This window comes from Mercenaria mercenaria, chromosome 9 (assembly GCF_021730395.1).
Source record: "Mercenaria mercenaria strain notata chromosome 9, MADL_Memer_1, whole genome shotgun sequence".
Taxonomy (NCBI): Eukaryota; Metazoa; Mollusca; class Bivalvia; order Venerida; family Veneridae; genus Mercenaria; species Mercenaria mercenaria.
Genome location: NC_069369.1, coordinates 70,649,799 through 70,666,256, shown reverse-complemented (window position 1 = coordinate 70,666,256; position 16,458 = coordinate 70,649,799). Strand labels below are relative to the sequence as shown.

At 33.2% G+C, this 16,458-nt stretch overlaps 1 protein-coding gene across 1 annotated transcript; it reads left to right on the top strand.

Annotated features, from left to right (window-relative positions):
• Nucleotides 1-363: 363 nt before the first annotated feature.
• On the top strand, nt 364-3,892 carry LOC123548103 (TATA-binding protein-associated factor 2N-like). The gene is made up of 2 exons (XM_045335338.2): nt 364-1,872; nt 3,161-3,892. Exon 1 carries the CDS (start codon nt 1,383-1,385, stop codon nt 1,869-1,871), a length of 489 nt encoding a protein of 162 aa, XP_045191273.2. The 5' UTR covers nt 364-1,382; the 3' UTR covers nt 1,872; nt 3,161-3,892.
• The last annotated feature ends 12,566 nt before the right edge of the window (nt 3,893-16,458 follow it).

Genomic DNA, 16,458 nt, shown 5'->3' with positions numbered 1-16,458 from the left:
ATAACCAAAAGGAGTTTATTTATATCATATAAAGAAAGAACATATTTTACAAAGATTGATTATATTTTCTAAACATTATATTATTCACTGTCCATTATCTACAGTCATAAGGAATAATACTTAATGTTATGCTGTGAGACCATATGGGTTTCTCAATAAAGATGTCGTTTAATTAAGCTTCAATTTTCCAAAACTTGTCATGTTTTAGTAAATATTTTGACACTTCTTCGTCGAAAAGTTTGAAATTGCACTGATACAGTTATTGGTTTTCCTGTAAACTTGTCTCAAAATCGTTATTATTTCAAGTAACACTGATAACTACGTTATACTAAAAGCAACCCCTTTATTGTCGCCCGAGAGAAAATTCATACACATGACAGACAGCGTATTGCACAAAAGTTGTACATATAGATTTCACTGAAGTCGAACTTATTCAGTATTACTGTTTACATGTATTTATGTATTTTAAAGTGACATTATACCTAAAGATGTCAACAGATTCAAACTTTTGGATCGAATTTTAGAAATAGAAAAAAGAAGAATAGAGCTATTGTTGTCACTCTTCTGTCTGCGTCAGTGATGACGTTGGCATTGGCATCCGCGTCCGCGTCACAGGGTTTTGCACAAACGCATATCTCTCTAGAACTAGGTTTAATGTTTTCAAGCTTTGCACATGTATTAAACACATGAGTTGACTTCATTGGACCTCACAAGCTATATTACTAGCTTTTATTTTGTCAAACTTATATCCCTTTTTAATTTAGAATTTCAGGTCATGTTTTGTATATAAGCAGCTTTCTAAAAAAAATCCTGGTTTAATTCTTTCCCAATTAATATAATTATATATATATGATAACCTCACTGAGCAAGATGCATAGATTTTGTTTATTCTTAGCAAATGACCCTCTTTAACTAAGAAATGTTTTTAAAGTTGTGTATGTAATTAGGTTTCTCAAAGACTACTTGGAAAATACTTTCAAACTTCACTCATGACTAAGAAATAATAAGATGGTCTCATGTGGCAAGAAACATAACTTTAAAATTTAATCTCTTAAAATCATGCACAATTTGTACATAGAAACTTTGAGACAGTTTTGCATATAAACGTCTTTCTCAGGAATTACTTGACAATTTTTTCAGATTCTCAAAACATCTTAGGCATGATGGGATGACCTCATATGACAGTTTTCATAATTCAGACATATATTTTAGCACAATTATGTATTTTTTTAACTTAGAAGTTATGCTCAAGCTTTTGTATGTAAGCTAGCTAGATTTTATTTGAAGAGCTTCAAGCAGTCTCGAGCGTGTTATCATTAGACAGCTGTTTTTTATTACATGTGGACTCTTTAATTTGCATTTTTATTTATAGGTAATTCGTCATGAAAAACATATGTGTGCTTGCTATGTTAATAGCTGCTGCTATAGCGCAGTCGCCCTTTCGTTTGAAACGACATATCCGTGGATTAGGTGGTCCGCTTGGCTACTATGGATCTCATCGTTTTCAATACGGAAACCATGTCTTTAGTGTTGGTCGCAGGTTTCGAGGATTTCATGGATTCCATGGTGGTAATCATGGATTAAGTAGTGGTATTTTTGGATTAAGAGGTGGTATCCATAGATTTCATGGATTCCGTGGACTTGGAACTTTTGTAGGACACAGATTTGGCTTTGGTGGATTTGACGACTATGACTTTGATGGTGGCTTTGGCAGCGATGGAGATTTCTTAGACGGTGATGAAAGCTTCTTTGGCGGTTTTGACGATGACTTTGGCGACTATTACGGGGAATTTGACGGTGATGACGGTGGCTTTGGCTTCGATGACGGTGGCTTTGGTGGTGATGACGGTGGCTTTGGTGGTGATGATTAAGGTTGGTTTAACTACTTGCTACATAAATGATCTTCATGTCCTTAATAGATCAGAATTTGCTCAAAATTTGTTTTAAGGGCATCGAGCTTAAAGTAAGGACTTCCATAACAACAGAAATTTAGTTATGTAATGGCGGGCAGTTACCCTAAACAGTGTAACCGCCTCGGTAGCCTAGTGGTAGAGCGTCCGCTTCGAGAGCGGGAGGTCGTGGGTTCGATCCCCGGCCGCGTCATACCAAAGACGTAAAAAATGGTACTAGCAGCTTCCTCACTTGGCGCTCAGCATTAAGGGGATAGTGCTAGGATAAAGTCTTTTGAGATAAAGCTTCGAAACTTTCAACACTTGTTTACCATCACCATGTCCAGTTTTAGTCAAGAGTACATGTACATAACATCATCAAGAATTTTGGCTTAATTATGGCCCCTATTAACTTAGAAATCTTGGTAAAGTTTTTTGTACCAGTTCACATTTTGTGTAAAGTGTTTGACATATGGCTTTGAAACTTTTATCACTTGTTTACTATAACAGTCTCTATCTGTAGGCAAGAGAACATAAGTCTGTCAACTACTTTGGCGGAATTATGGCCCTTTTTGGACTTAGAAATTGGTACAATTTTTGTACAAGTCCATGTTTTGTCAAAACTATTTGACATGTGGCTTTGAAAGTAAGAAAAATTGTTTATCATCATGATTTACATTTGAAGGCAAGAGTACAAACTCTGTCAACTATTTTGGCTGAAATATGGCCCTTTTTGAAATTGGTTCAGTTTTCGTACAAGTCCATGTTTTGTCAAAACTATTTGACATCCTGCTTTGAAACTTTTCACACTTGTTTATCATCTTGATTTCCATCGTAGGCAAGAGTTCATAACTCTGTCAACTATTTTGGCTGAATTATGGCCCTTTTTGGACTTGGAAATTGATTCAGTTTTCATACAAGTCAACGTTTTGTCAAAGCTATGCCCTTGTTTGGACATAGAACTTAGTTAGGTTCGTATACAATTCGATATTTTGTCTATTAACTGTTTGATATATGGCTTTGAAATTTGAACACTTGCTTACCAACATGGTCACACATTGCCATATAGTGCAAGACTAAACCAAATCAACAAATGCCCATACATTGTTTGTCTTATCTGTTTCTTTTCTTTTGTCTGACAATCACGGGTAATATATTGACCCTATATTTCTATAAATGCTTCGAATAGTCGAGCACGCTGTCAACAGACAGCTCTTGTTACGCTTTATCTCGAGAACTCATTTGTAAAGTTTTACTTTCTTTATTTTCAGAGTGTCGGGCTGAACGGAAAATCTCGTCTGCTCATCTTTCAGGAGTTAACTAATTTCTTCGTGCCTCCAATTGTTCAGACACTTTCATTTATTCTGAAATAGTTACTTCTTTGTATTTACTCTTACTGTAGTTATATATTATCATATGGCTTGAGAACTGAATCGAACGACTTATTATAGTTTTAAAGATTTTAATCAAAATGTGTTGAATTGTGTTTATCAGATTTTTAACTCATAGTGTAAAAATTCTGAAAATGGCATGTAATGCATAATGCCGAATTGAAGCACTACATTCAAATCTTACTAGCAGTTAGGTTATTCTTTTCTTAATCGAAGAAATACGGTTAAAATGGCTGTGCATTTCATCTTCATGCGTAGTATGTTTGACCCTCAAAATGATTTTGTTCACATAACGTCGATGATTAAGAATAACATAAACTTATGGATCGTCTGCTTTATAGAGACCCCCGTTTAAGTTTATGTATGTTCGTTTTAATGTGTTATATTAATTAACAAAATAATAAGACATCTATTTAATGCTTATAGAAAACAGGATTTTGCAGATTCTGACAAATTCACTTGTTTTACAATATATGCTTGCTGAAAGTGATTTAATCTTATAGCCATATTGATATTGTGTATTTTTTATAATTTGGCATTTTCTGTATATAAATGATCACAGGTATAATTATATGCGGAACTAACAGCAATCTTATTTATTGTAGCAGATGCTTATTTATGTCTTGTAAACGATTGCTGTCTATAGTAATAAATAATTATTATCGTATATTTTCGAACTGATCTCTTGTTTTGTTCTTTGTTCTCTTGTCCTCACCAGTAGATCAAGGGAGCGTTCTCAGATGAAAATAATTATCTTGCTTGATACCATTCGCAGATATATTTGATAGAGTTTTTTCTTGCTTTATATCACACCAGGATATATTTTATTTGAGTAATCTTCCTACCATTCGAAGATATATTTGATCGAGTTATCTTGCTTAAAACTACACTAGAATACATTTGATTGCGTAATCTTGCTTTATACCATTTCCAGATATATTTGATTGAGTTATCTTGCTTTAAACTACACTAGAATACATTTGATTGAGTAATCTTGCTTTATACCATTTCCAGATATATTTGATAGAGTTATCTTGCTTTAAACTACACTAGAATACATTTGATTGAGTAATTTTGCTTTATACCATTTCCAGATATATTTGATCCAGTTATCTTGCTTTAAACTACACTAGAATACATTTGATTGAGTAATCTTGCTTTATACCATTTCCAGATATATTTAAGATATTGTGTTAGCATTTTCGAAGACTAAATGCAACTTAATTTACCACATGCAAGCGCAACCTTTTTAGCTGTAATATGTTATCTAGCCGCAGTGTACGTAATTAATTTACAGATCGAACTATCTTCTACAGCCATCAAAGTTTGTGTCAGACTGAACCACTGTAAAATGCTTTTAAAACGCAACATACACATAGCTTAACAACTATTTATTCGATTTAATCCGAAACGTAGCCATTATACGCAAACTTTCATTACAAAGAAATGAGTTGTTTGTTTGTTTGTTTGGGATTTAACGCCATTTTTCAACAGCATTTCAGTTATGTAACGGCGGACAGTTAATCTAACCAGTGTTCCTGGATTCCGTACCAATACAAACCTGTTCTCCGCAAGTAAATGCCAACTTCCCTACATGAATCAGAGATGGAGGACGAGTCGTCAAGGCCCGCCCAGGGATCGAATTCACAACCCCGCGATCCATAGATCTGCGCTCTCCCTACTAAGCTAAGCGGACGGGCTCACATATCTGTGAGTTTGAGAAGTAACGGAAGACAAAATAAACCATACACAATGACATATGCGATATGCTGATCAAACCAGCAAATTGATTTAAATGTATTCTTCAATTAAATTCCTATTTCTGCATTTAAAAAAGATACAGTTATTAACTTTTAGTGAGGTCGATAACAGAATTTGTCGACCCGGATAAAATGACACCAACCAAAAGCGTAGCCTCATATTAGGAGAACACAAAAGACAACAACAGTCTTTTTTTATTATTTAATCAAATATATTGTCATCAAGGATACAGAGAAATTAAACTTCAAACATTTGCAGCGGTTAGTCATTATATCCAGTTAATTGTGTACGACGTCAAGCTGTTTTACGTCAGAATGTAATGTTGTCGTGGCTGGAGGTCTATACGTATTTTTGGCTCTGCCTAGGAGTCAAAACGACCTTTTATCATTACTCATTCGACTGTTGTAAACCAATGGAAAGGATTGGTAATATAGATTGAATAATAAAACGATTTATAGTGAAACTTATTTTTTAGAAGTTTTTCCTTTTTCAACAAGTAGACGACATCAGCTTTCAATTTCTTTGTTCCGTTTTGCTAAAACGCTTTCAATCTAAGATGTTACTGCTTCTCAAATACCGCAAATTATAAAGACCCAATCCGTATTGCAAGCAAATATACAGTTACACAGTTATTCGTTGTCTATATCCACAAGCAAAAGCAACATTTTCATGATCAGCCTCGCATCTGGTGTTAAATGCTTTAAATGCATGCTTTATATTCCTACTGGTAGTTTTGTGTGTGTGTTTTGTTTTTGTTTTTTTTGTTTGTTTTTTTTTTTTGTTGTTTTTTTTTTTTTTTTTTTTTTTTTGCTGTTTGTCAGTAAGTCATCTAAATCATTCTTATCAACAGGGCTTTGAAGAATACAATATCGTTTAAATAGTAGACTTGTAGCATACGCTTCTATCTTTAAAATTTGATTTAGTCTCTGTAATTATTACAGGCTTAAGCTTGTTCAATCTCACTAATTTTGAAATACCGGAATCGCGGTCAATAGTTGTAGTCTTTGGTAGGTCAGCTTTCGTAAAAGTACGCCGTCATGGGCGTTTATACATTTCACTGAAGTTGCCATTGCAAACAAAACATATCTTTTAAAATTAACTCGTTAAATTCTATTAAAAAGCTTGAGCTTTGCTGCCCACATTGACTAATCGTAACGTTGAAATGCTAATTTCTCCAATAATGACTAAGTGTACTTTGCAACAGAAACAGTAGTAATATCACCAGACAGTACAATACGAATACAGGGCTAAGTTGTCAGGCAAAATAAATGGCCGACTGCGTGGTGTATATTGGCTGGTCATACTTAGTTTGCCACTTTACGCCTTCTTGAAAGTCTGTTGAGCCTTTTTTTTTTAATCGCTTATCTACTAAATACCAAAAGGAAGAATAAACTCATGTCCTTCTATCAAACTTTACAGTAACTTAGTCATTTAGAATTGCACTAACATAGATATTTTTCTAAATTGTGACGACACAAACACATATTATGGTTAAATCTTTTGCATGAATTTAGCTACTGATTAGACTATTATATTCCTTTAAACATTTGCCAGATATATTTGCAGTTCATGTCGGGCATAGAATTTAAGCCATGCCTTAAATGATGATAAAAATAGTACACTTAATTACATGTGCCATGGAGATCCATGAACTCATAGCAAATACAAACCTGCATGATGAATCATTTAAGTTTTGTATTCTTTTTCCTGATAACACTCAAATGATGTTATGCATAATACTTTTACTGTGGTATAACTGATCAAGGTCAGACACTGATATGCCTCTTGCAGATATTATATGCAGGTTCGTTTATATCTTGCATTTTGTTTTTTCAGTTTGATTCAGGCAGATATCTTTGGTGAACATTTTATGCTAATAAGCTACACCGCATGAATTGTACTCCTGCACCGAAAGTCGAATACTAATGGGAAGAATAGTGATCTACAACTAGGTGTCTAATGAATTATTCATCAAACAACATTTTACAGCAAGAGAAATCATGAATATTCATACAGCTAACTCAATGCTTCAGCGTTTAATTGAATCGACACTTAGGCAACTATTACAAACAGTATATAGTAGTCTTGTGAGTAAGTGTATGGAAGCATATTCAATTCAAATAAATTAGGTGTTTATAACAGTACCTTCATGTTGGATGTTGTACTTTCGTGTATTTTGCTGGGCCGGATCACACGAGGCGCGCAACCGAACCTTGTGAAATCCATGACAGCGAAATACAATAACCCATTTCAATCTACTGTTTCATGTTTATTGTTTACATAATGCCTAAATACTCCTCTGACACAAATAATTATTTATTCAGCTGAAGGCGCACAGTATTGTAGGGACTGTTTTTCAGTCATTCAAGCCCTGCATCTATGCGACACAATAGTGTTTCGGAGCCTATCTTTAAAGAATAACTGTGGGGGGAAAAGTAAAAACACTTACCACTCAGTAATGACCAGAACTTGTTTATTTATTTAAGATGTAGCCTAGTTACACTATCATATACATGATACTTTGATAGTTTATTTCAATATTTCATTAGGCCAAATTGCCCAACATAATATATGGCAAGACAGTGTACAACATATAGATCTACATATAATTGAAGTTTATGTGCGGAGAAGGTTAAAAATTGCATGTTAATATCCTTAATGCGTGATAATTTCAAAATAAATAGTATCGAATATTACAAAACCATGCGTTTTACAAACCACACACTATTATGACAAATTTTAAGACGAGTTTTGTGTGAAGTCTGTTGGTTTTTTTTTTTTTTTTTTTTTTTTTTAATTCTTTGTTTCAGAAACATATGTAACAAATATAACATGGTAATGTGTGTAATAAAATGATAACCCTATATAATTGTCTTTATTGGTACCGTAATTATACATATGTAATGTAGAACATTGAATAATATCTGAGCAAATATAACTATAAAGGTGCTTAAAGGTAAAGAAGCCCAAAATGTAACACCAGTGTCAAGAAGTTTAAATATGTTAATCGGAAATTTGGGTACGGATATTTTTTCTACAATATTTCATGTTAGATAATTTTGATCGTTTAAACACTGTTGCAGTAGTAGAGCAGGAGTTTATTTTACATTTTGCATTAATTATTGGCTTCAGTTCTGTAAATATAGGTAGTTATCTAATATAAATGAATAATCATTTTGCATTAATTTGAGGACGAAACAGATGCTTGTTTATCAACGACACTAAAAGTTTCCACGAAAAACTAAAGTTAAAAATGTAGTTAAATTTCTTAAAAGTTAATCAAATCCGGTGACTTGCTACAGATTGCCGTTTCAGAAAGGCAGTTATTAATATTATCGTTGCAGGTTCATCATATTGTTACTTATATAATGACCTTTTTTGTCCAGGTCGTCTGTAAGACGGTAGTACATGTACTTGAACTGGGTTAGTCAATCCGAGCCTGCAACATTTTCATTTGTGTCATGTTGGGCGACCTGAGGATTTAAACTTTTCTATGTTATTAACTAGGTGACTTTTTTGACAGTACTATGGTATGGTACGGTGATCAGGAGCAACCGCTGAATGTGAGGACTTGTTTTGTTACATTGACATTAAATTTGCATAATAATTATGTGTATTCATACACTTGGTAGTTTTAATCAAAACGCAGACTTCAGATCATGTTGTTTTTAGGGACAGACTTTACAATATTATAGTGTTTAAGGCATACCAGGTAGCACTGCACAGATACAGGTGGTAAAAATAATTGTGTTTTGTAGAAATCCATTCCCATAAGTGGTTACTGAGATACCAGCTTAAATACAAAAAAATACTTAACCAAATCGAGACGCAGACGCCGACGCACAGTGGAGTCCAATAGCTCTACATATTCTTCGAATAGTCGAGCTAAAAATAATTTTATGATTGAATGAGTCAACTTTAGGTTCAACTTCAATATATTATCGGAAACATATACTAAGCTTAAAGTGTGACAAATTTTAAAAAGGAAATGTCTTACAAACTTTAACGTAATTACAATACCAACTAATAATTTGCAGTAAAAAGTTGATACAGTTGTCAAAATCATTGATTTTTTCTTTCAACATTGACTACTTCTACCATGCTATGGTAAATGTGGCTTGTTATATTTCAGCAATATTTTATTACCTATTCCATTTTTCATACTTTCCGTTAGGGCTTTATTAAAGGAACAAAAAGACCAATTACACAGAGTAGGATCCCATTAAAAATGTATATTATAAATGTATTTTTATATAAAATTTTGTAATTGACTCCCTTTAATATAAAACTGTTTTAACAAGAAATATCTTTAAAAATGATGGTCGGCGAATTGTAATAAGGAAAGAAGTTTATGAATTTTTCATCTAACATTCATCTTTCATCTAACATTTTTCAAACTTCAAAACTAAACACCGCACTTTAACAATTAAAATGGTTCTCTTTTAACTTTTCGCAAAGGTTTCGCAGGGTTGTAATTTTGTTTCGTTTTTCCTTAGACGAATAATTACAGCAGTAGTTTGATAAAGATTCATGAAGCGGTTCGTGAGAAGAGGTCATTAAACGTGTTTATATTTTTAGTTAAATTGGTCCCTATCCCCATTTGTAACAAAATAGCAGGAGACCTTACGATATTGTTACACATCGAGTTTGATAAAAATCCATTACATTTTAGTGGTTAATGCGAAGAAAGGCATATCTACTTTTAGCTATAGTGGTCCCTAATAGGGCTCAAGTTCCTATATAAATAAATTTGGAAGAGGACCTTATAATGATGCTCCAGACCAAGTATGACAAAGATCCACCAAGCTGTTCATGAGACGCTGTATAAAGGCATTTCTAGTTTTAGCTCTAGCAGCCCCTAAAAGGGGTCAAATGTCCCAGCTGAACAAAGTTGGCTGCGGGCCTAATAAAATTGCTACAAATCAAGTTTGATTAGAATACATGAGAAAAAATCAAAGGACTTTTTTATTTATTATTTTTATTTATTTCTAAAATAGGCCAACTGATCCCGCTTTAACAAAAAGCATATTCGCTATTCATGAATCTTTGGACAATGGCGTCACACCTATAAAAAAGTGAAGGTCAAGCAAAACATACAATTGTAATTATTTCAATATTTCTGTTTCATAAGCAAAGTTTGACCGTAGTCATATCACATAGATAAACTGTATGCAGCGTACCTTCATTTCAGTGTAATGAGATTCAGTCATTATATAGCATATATATAATAAAACAGATTTCAGCTGAGTTCAATATTTGCATGCCATACTAAAGAAAATATTCATATATAATAAATCAGTTAAATAATTTATAACAAATATTCAAAGCAAACAAGTACTCATTTTAATATGCAATCTGAGTAAGTCACAAAAGCAAGAAACCTTTTCATATACAGACAACAACTGTAACAAGGAAAATCTTTTAAAAAGCACTTCTCTACATAGAAAACTCTTATCACACCCTTATTCTTGTGATACGCAGACTGTATTCAGCTCTTTCTTTAATTTGATATATGTTGGTATTTGAATAGGTTTTTATCATATTTATTAAACTTACTTATCATTTTGAGATATATCAATATTCTTGCTAAATATACTGAGCCAAATTTAGCTTTAAAACTGTGAACAGCGTCGTTTAGGATAAACGCTTCGTCTACATTTCACTCAGCGTAGCACAATCAACAGAGTGAAAGAAATTGACACTCTCGTCCAATCAGGCATAGTGTTGCATAAATCTTCCATTTTGATAAATTATCTATAATGCGTTATCAAGTAGTTTGATTTGCAAACTGAAGTCACGTGGCATAGGAAACGAAAACGAATTTAGACGGCGTCGCCGAAAAAGCGTCTTATTTCTTTTGACTTCAATGTAACTTGATGTTGATGTATCTTCAGCGATTGAGTGGCTTGCATCAAGTGAAATTTTTGATAATTTTCTTCACGAATTTACATCAGATATTACCTGTCGTTCACCTGTAAGTTAAAACCTACACTAGAGATCAATTATTGGATATTGGATATACGGTATCGAACAATAGGGGATTAGGGAAACTATACCCTGCAGTATATAGGATTATAAACTTACACAATAAAGCCTGTAAAAAGAAAACGCACAGAAGTAAACGAGGTGGTAAAAGTAAAGTAATTCCTAAACAGAATGGTGTGAAATTTAAAAATTTGTTAGACCACGATAATCCGTAAATAGCCAATCGTAAAGCAGACTTGTACCCGTCTATATTTCATATACAACAGTAGCGTTGTATATATATCGGGTGAAATTTGGGCAAAAAACGCGTGAATTTCGTGTCAGTTTACCCTCTAACAATACATGCTAACGCCGGAGTTAAATGACCTTGCAATATTCTCAACAGTTATCAATGGGATAAAAATAACATTGACTAGAAGGTAAATTCAGTTGACAACGTCTAAATATTAATATCGTAAAAATGACCCCATGTTATTAGATATCAACAGAAGGGTTCACATGACGGAAAAACAAGACTGGAATAACTTTACATATAAAAATCAAATTGAATTACAAGAAACTCCATATTTCTAGAGTAGAGCCGACTGGGTAAATACGTAATGTACACATTCACTGAAACGTTTCCAACATTGTAACTTTTTGTGTCCACTTGTTATAAAACAGATATGTCAGCTCGATCCTTACATTTGCAAACAACTAGATCCAGTTGTTCGAAACAGGCGATTGAGCTAACGGTCGATTATCTTTATCAGTATATTTCGACAGTTCAGAAAACTTAGAAAAACAAATGTACTTATTAAGTATTATAAACACTAAATCATCTTTACAGTAAAATTAAAACATCGTACTTGTGTTTCCCACCGTCCAAGACTAGTATCTTGAATAGAAATTTAATAGGCGGTTAGTTTATAACAGCTTAATGCAGGATCTAAGTTCGAGCATCATTGGGGTCACGACCATGACTTCTCATATGACCCCAGTACTGGTTTTCCCAGGAAACGGACTCGAGAGTGGTTACAATAAGCTTGCAGCTTTCATCACAATCGACCTAAAACAAATTAGTATAAACTAAACTAAACTAAACTAACAGCCCGTTAAAGTTTCGAACAACTGGGCCCTGTAAGAAAGTAAAACAACTACATCATTCTTACAAGAAAGGCACGATATAGTTAAAAGTGTTCGTAGTCCTACGAGCATCTACGCACTAAAGATATCCTGATAAATAAATAAACATCGACACTGGTTCCTGTTTTTATAAGAAAAATGAATGTAACCATAATTATTTTGTCACTTTATACCGATTGTTGAAAAGTGATTTCTAATAGAATCCGATAATTTCTATGCGATTATGTATATTACCAGTAAGCACTAGTCCATACTTAAAATACCGTATAGCGGGTTATTCAGCGACAATATTTTTTTGGTCCAAAAATGTTAATCCGATTTGCTGTCGCCTTTTTAGTTTCGCGTTTTCTAATAAGGTAATGTATGTCGTTTTCATCCCAAAGGAGAGATTCCTCGAAACTCATTGTCGAGTCAGTTTGAGAATTTGTTAGAAACAATAATTTAACTGGTACTTTGCATTTATTGAATGGCATTCAAATTTAATAACTCGAAATATAAACAATTGTAAACGATATCAACAATGAATTTCATGCACAAAATGCAACAGGTACTAAATAACTATCACTCTTATAAAACACGGTTACTAATTTAAGAACCGTGGGAAGATTTCCACAATGCATTTTATGTCATGGCAACATAGTGAAATTGCCTAGTTTATTATCATTACCTAGGAAAACATCTAGTTGATTAACTAAGCGACATTGAATCCTGCATTATCTGAATGTATCCGGATTTCGGTCAATATTAGGGCAAGAACGAATTTTTGACTAATTTGGTACCAGGCAGTGAAACTCGATTAACTTCTGTTGAACCAGAATGAAAATAATTAGGTTCTAATAAAAAAGCAATTTTTTCCTTTAATTTTTGCTGGATTCGTATTTGTGGACATAATGCGTTTTCCAGAAAACCGTCTGATAACACAGAAATAGTTGACCAGGGCTATATATACCGCTTTACTACAGAATTTCACTAAATAAACAAAATATTTTGTTTTGTAATTTTACACTACGAAGCAGTAGCTTTTTGTAGTTTCGGATTGGTAGTCTGTGTCAACCTAACTTGTATATGCGTTTTAATTCATGCGACCCTCAGAAATCATTATTACATTTAGTTTGAGTTTTTGGAGAAACAAATTTAAAGCAGCATTGCCGATTGCATTGCAAATGTTAATAAGCAAATTTAAAATCCGCTGAGTAAGTAATGTAAGTTAGTACAAGGAACCCTTACATTTACTTCACTGATATGACAGTAGTAACGCTAACATTACTAAGATAAATATCAGTCTTATAAAAAATCACGTTAATCTAATTCTATAGAAACCGTGGGACAATTTTCAATAATTGCAGTTTTTATGTTCACGTGGTCTAAGTCGGATAGACAACTCGTGCCGTTGTCTATCCTATACATATACCCTAGGAAATACAATCAGTTCAAATAGATAAGCGAACATGTATCCTGCATTACTCTGAACTGTAGATCTGTCGTGAATTGTCGGCCAATACCTCAGGGACAAGAAAAAAAATCGCTCTTTTGACTAAATCTTGGTACTCGGGCGAGAAATAACATCAGTTTGAAACTTCTGACTTGAACCAGAATGAAAATAAATTAAGTGTTACTAATAGAAAAAATAAGCAATACTTTTTCCTTTTTCTTGTGTCTAAGGATTTCGTCAGTTATGTCACTAATGCGTTTTCACAGAAAACGTTGTATAACAACATCGAAAAGTTGACACAGGGACTTTATCAGCTACATACTTTCATAACAGACATTGTCAGTAAAGATGAATTTTACAAAAGGCTTATCATTGCTTTACTGGTTTTTAATCACCTATCAAAGCAAGATAGCTATTTGTGTGGTTTGGTTTGGTTGAGTAATGTGTCACACCTACACAATTTAGCTGATATGCAGAGTTTTCTAATTTTCCATGATGCCCCCAGGAATTATTTCATGCTTTGACGGGTTCCTTGGCAGAAACAACGACTTTTCATAAGCCAGCTGCACAGATTCCTCACTTGAAGAATTCTACACCTAAGCAACGAGGTTCCAAACCAACACCGCTGAGAGGCAAGTTATTTTAAGCTTGGTCATGGGAACCCCTTTACGAATATACTTCATTGAATATGAAGGTAGCTATACGTACACAATTAATGTAAATTAAACATATTTTTTGAGAGTGTTCGACAGTTAAAGTAATATCTAAAGATTAAATATTATAGTGAAAATAACACTCTTAGGGCCTTCCTTCAAGTAAAGAATATGCAGATTGAACAGTTAAATGACTTCCGCTGACCTATTTAGGTCAGTACGTAGGCTTCGAAAGTCGCAGGTTATGGGTCTTATTTTAAACAACCAAATTTTCAAATCTTGTTTTTATCTTCGGCCAGGATTGATTTGATGAATCTAGAAAATAGTCTCAGACGTCTAAACATATGTGTCCAAGTTCTATCAGATCGCAAAATTACAAAACAATTAATCACTTCGGGATCATCAGTTCATTAAGTAAAAATACTTAGTGCAAACGTTTTCGCTACTCTGACAACTTTAGCATTTTAATTGTGCAAATATTAGTCCACTGAGAAGCATGCAGTTGCATAATAAGCGTAACCACTAGCTCTGTTTAACATTAAACTAAACCTGGAGAATAATGGCAGGTGAAAGTTTATATACTTGCACTTCTTTACTCAATTGAAAATTATTCATATCAAAGCCACGTTGGCGTAATGTATTCTATTTTGATCATATCCATACATAAGGAAATATGAAAAAGACTATCCAAAGTTATTTACAAACACTTAAGATAATTTGCACGTGCGTTCTCAAATTAATGTCTGGACCATTTTATGGTTTCAAAAACCCAACAGGTTAAACTCAATCTTGCTAACATTATACGTACAAAAGACATGTTTAGAACAAGTTAATGCAAATTAATTACTGCAACTAATTAATAGTGTTCATTTATAAACATGAAATCATAATAATGGATAGATTTTAACTACGTTCACATAAAGCTATTGTCGCCGAACAGCTCGAACAGCCCGTAGTTACACAAACATTTTGACCTGAAATCCAGAAAATAAGCCGCGATTTATCTTAAATATTATCGAGACCGGCTTATTTTTTAGTCCGGCGAACTTTTGAGTACGTATAATCAGTAACGGTTTAAAAACCAGCGTATTTTCGAGTACTGAAATACTGAAGATACGGATGTCATAATTTTCTTTTTTATTAAAAACATCGACGTCGGTAAATACTTATACTTCTGACATATCTGTTTTATTACAATTTGTTACAATTTCTCAAGTCTTAAGTTTATTCAATAAATTCTCAGTTTGTATGCATACAAAAACATGAGAAATTGAAAATATTCCGATGCTAACAGATAATTACCCATTTTGTCTGGCCTAACAAACAAAATACACATACGATTTAATCGCCAAACGTGTATGGATAACTTACACAATACGTGATAAACACTGCATTGTGTTATAAAGACCGTCTTTTTAATTAATAGAACTGATGTGACAAGAAGTGTTCGAGACAGGAAGTTTATTGCTTTTAAAGTTTCAATTTGTTCGGTGTTTTAAAAACCAGCACAACTTGCATAGTGTTACGTGCTTTTATTCCAGAGTATTTTTTACTGCTATTACATTTCGAAATAAATCTGCTATGGTAACTTTTGCTATCTTACATTGTGTCCTAACAAAGTCATTGATATTATTACTGATACAAAAAAAAAATTGACGGTTTATATTAGTATGTCATTTTTGCCTGTATGGAAACAGAGGCTTATTTTCGAGACCGGCTTATTTTCAAAACCGGCTTATTTTCGGGATTTCATGGTAAATAACTAACAAAAACTGGATGATAAAGTTTTCAGCACAAAAAGGCTTGTTTACATTTCAAAATATGGGGGATATTGTTCGACCGATTGTGACTGGTTAATGATTTTTGCGAGAAAAATGAATATTTTAAATGAATTAGATTGTGTAATGGAAACAAATCTTGGTAAATGACCGTTACAGTCTACGATAACAGTCTATAAAATTCTGGTTTTCAGACTGACTGTTTGGTCAAAATTTATTGTTATTTATTTATATATTTTCCTGAACATGAATGAATGCCCAAAAATGCTTCTCCGATAATCCAGTAAATTTCATTCGAATATGTGTAAAAAGATTTTATTAAATTGCAAAATGTCTTTGACAAGGTATGTATCATTCGCACATGCGTAAAGTTTTCCTACCTTGGGATTAAGAAAGATAATATAGGCATATTTATTTGCAGTATGAAAATTTTTGTCATCATGC

What these genes read in the sequence shown, in the direction of transcription:
- LOC123548103 (XM_045335338.2), top strand. Translation starts at nt 1,383, where the DNA reads ATGAAAAACATATGTGTGCTTGCTATGTTAATAGCTGCTGCTATAGCG.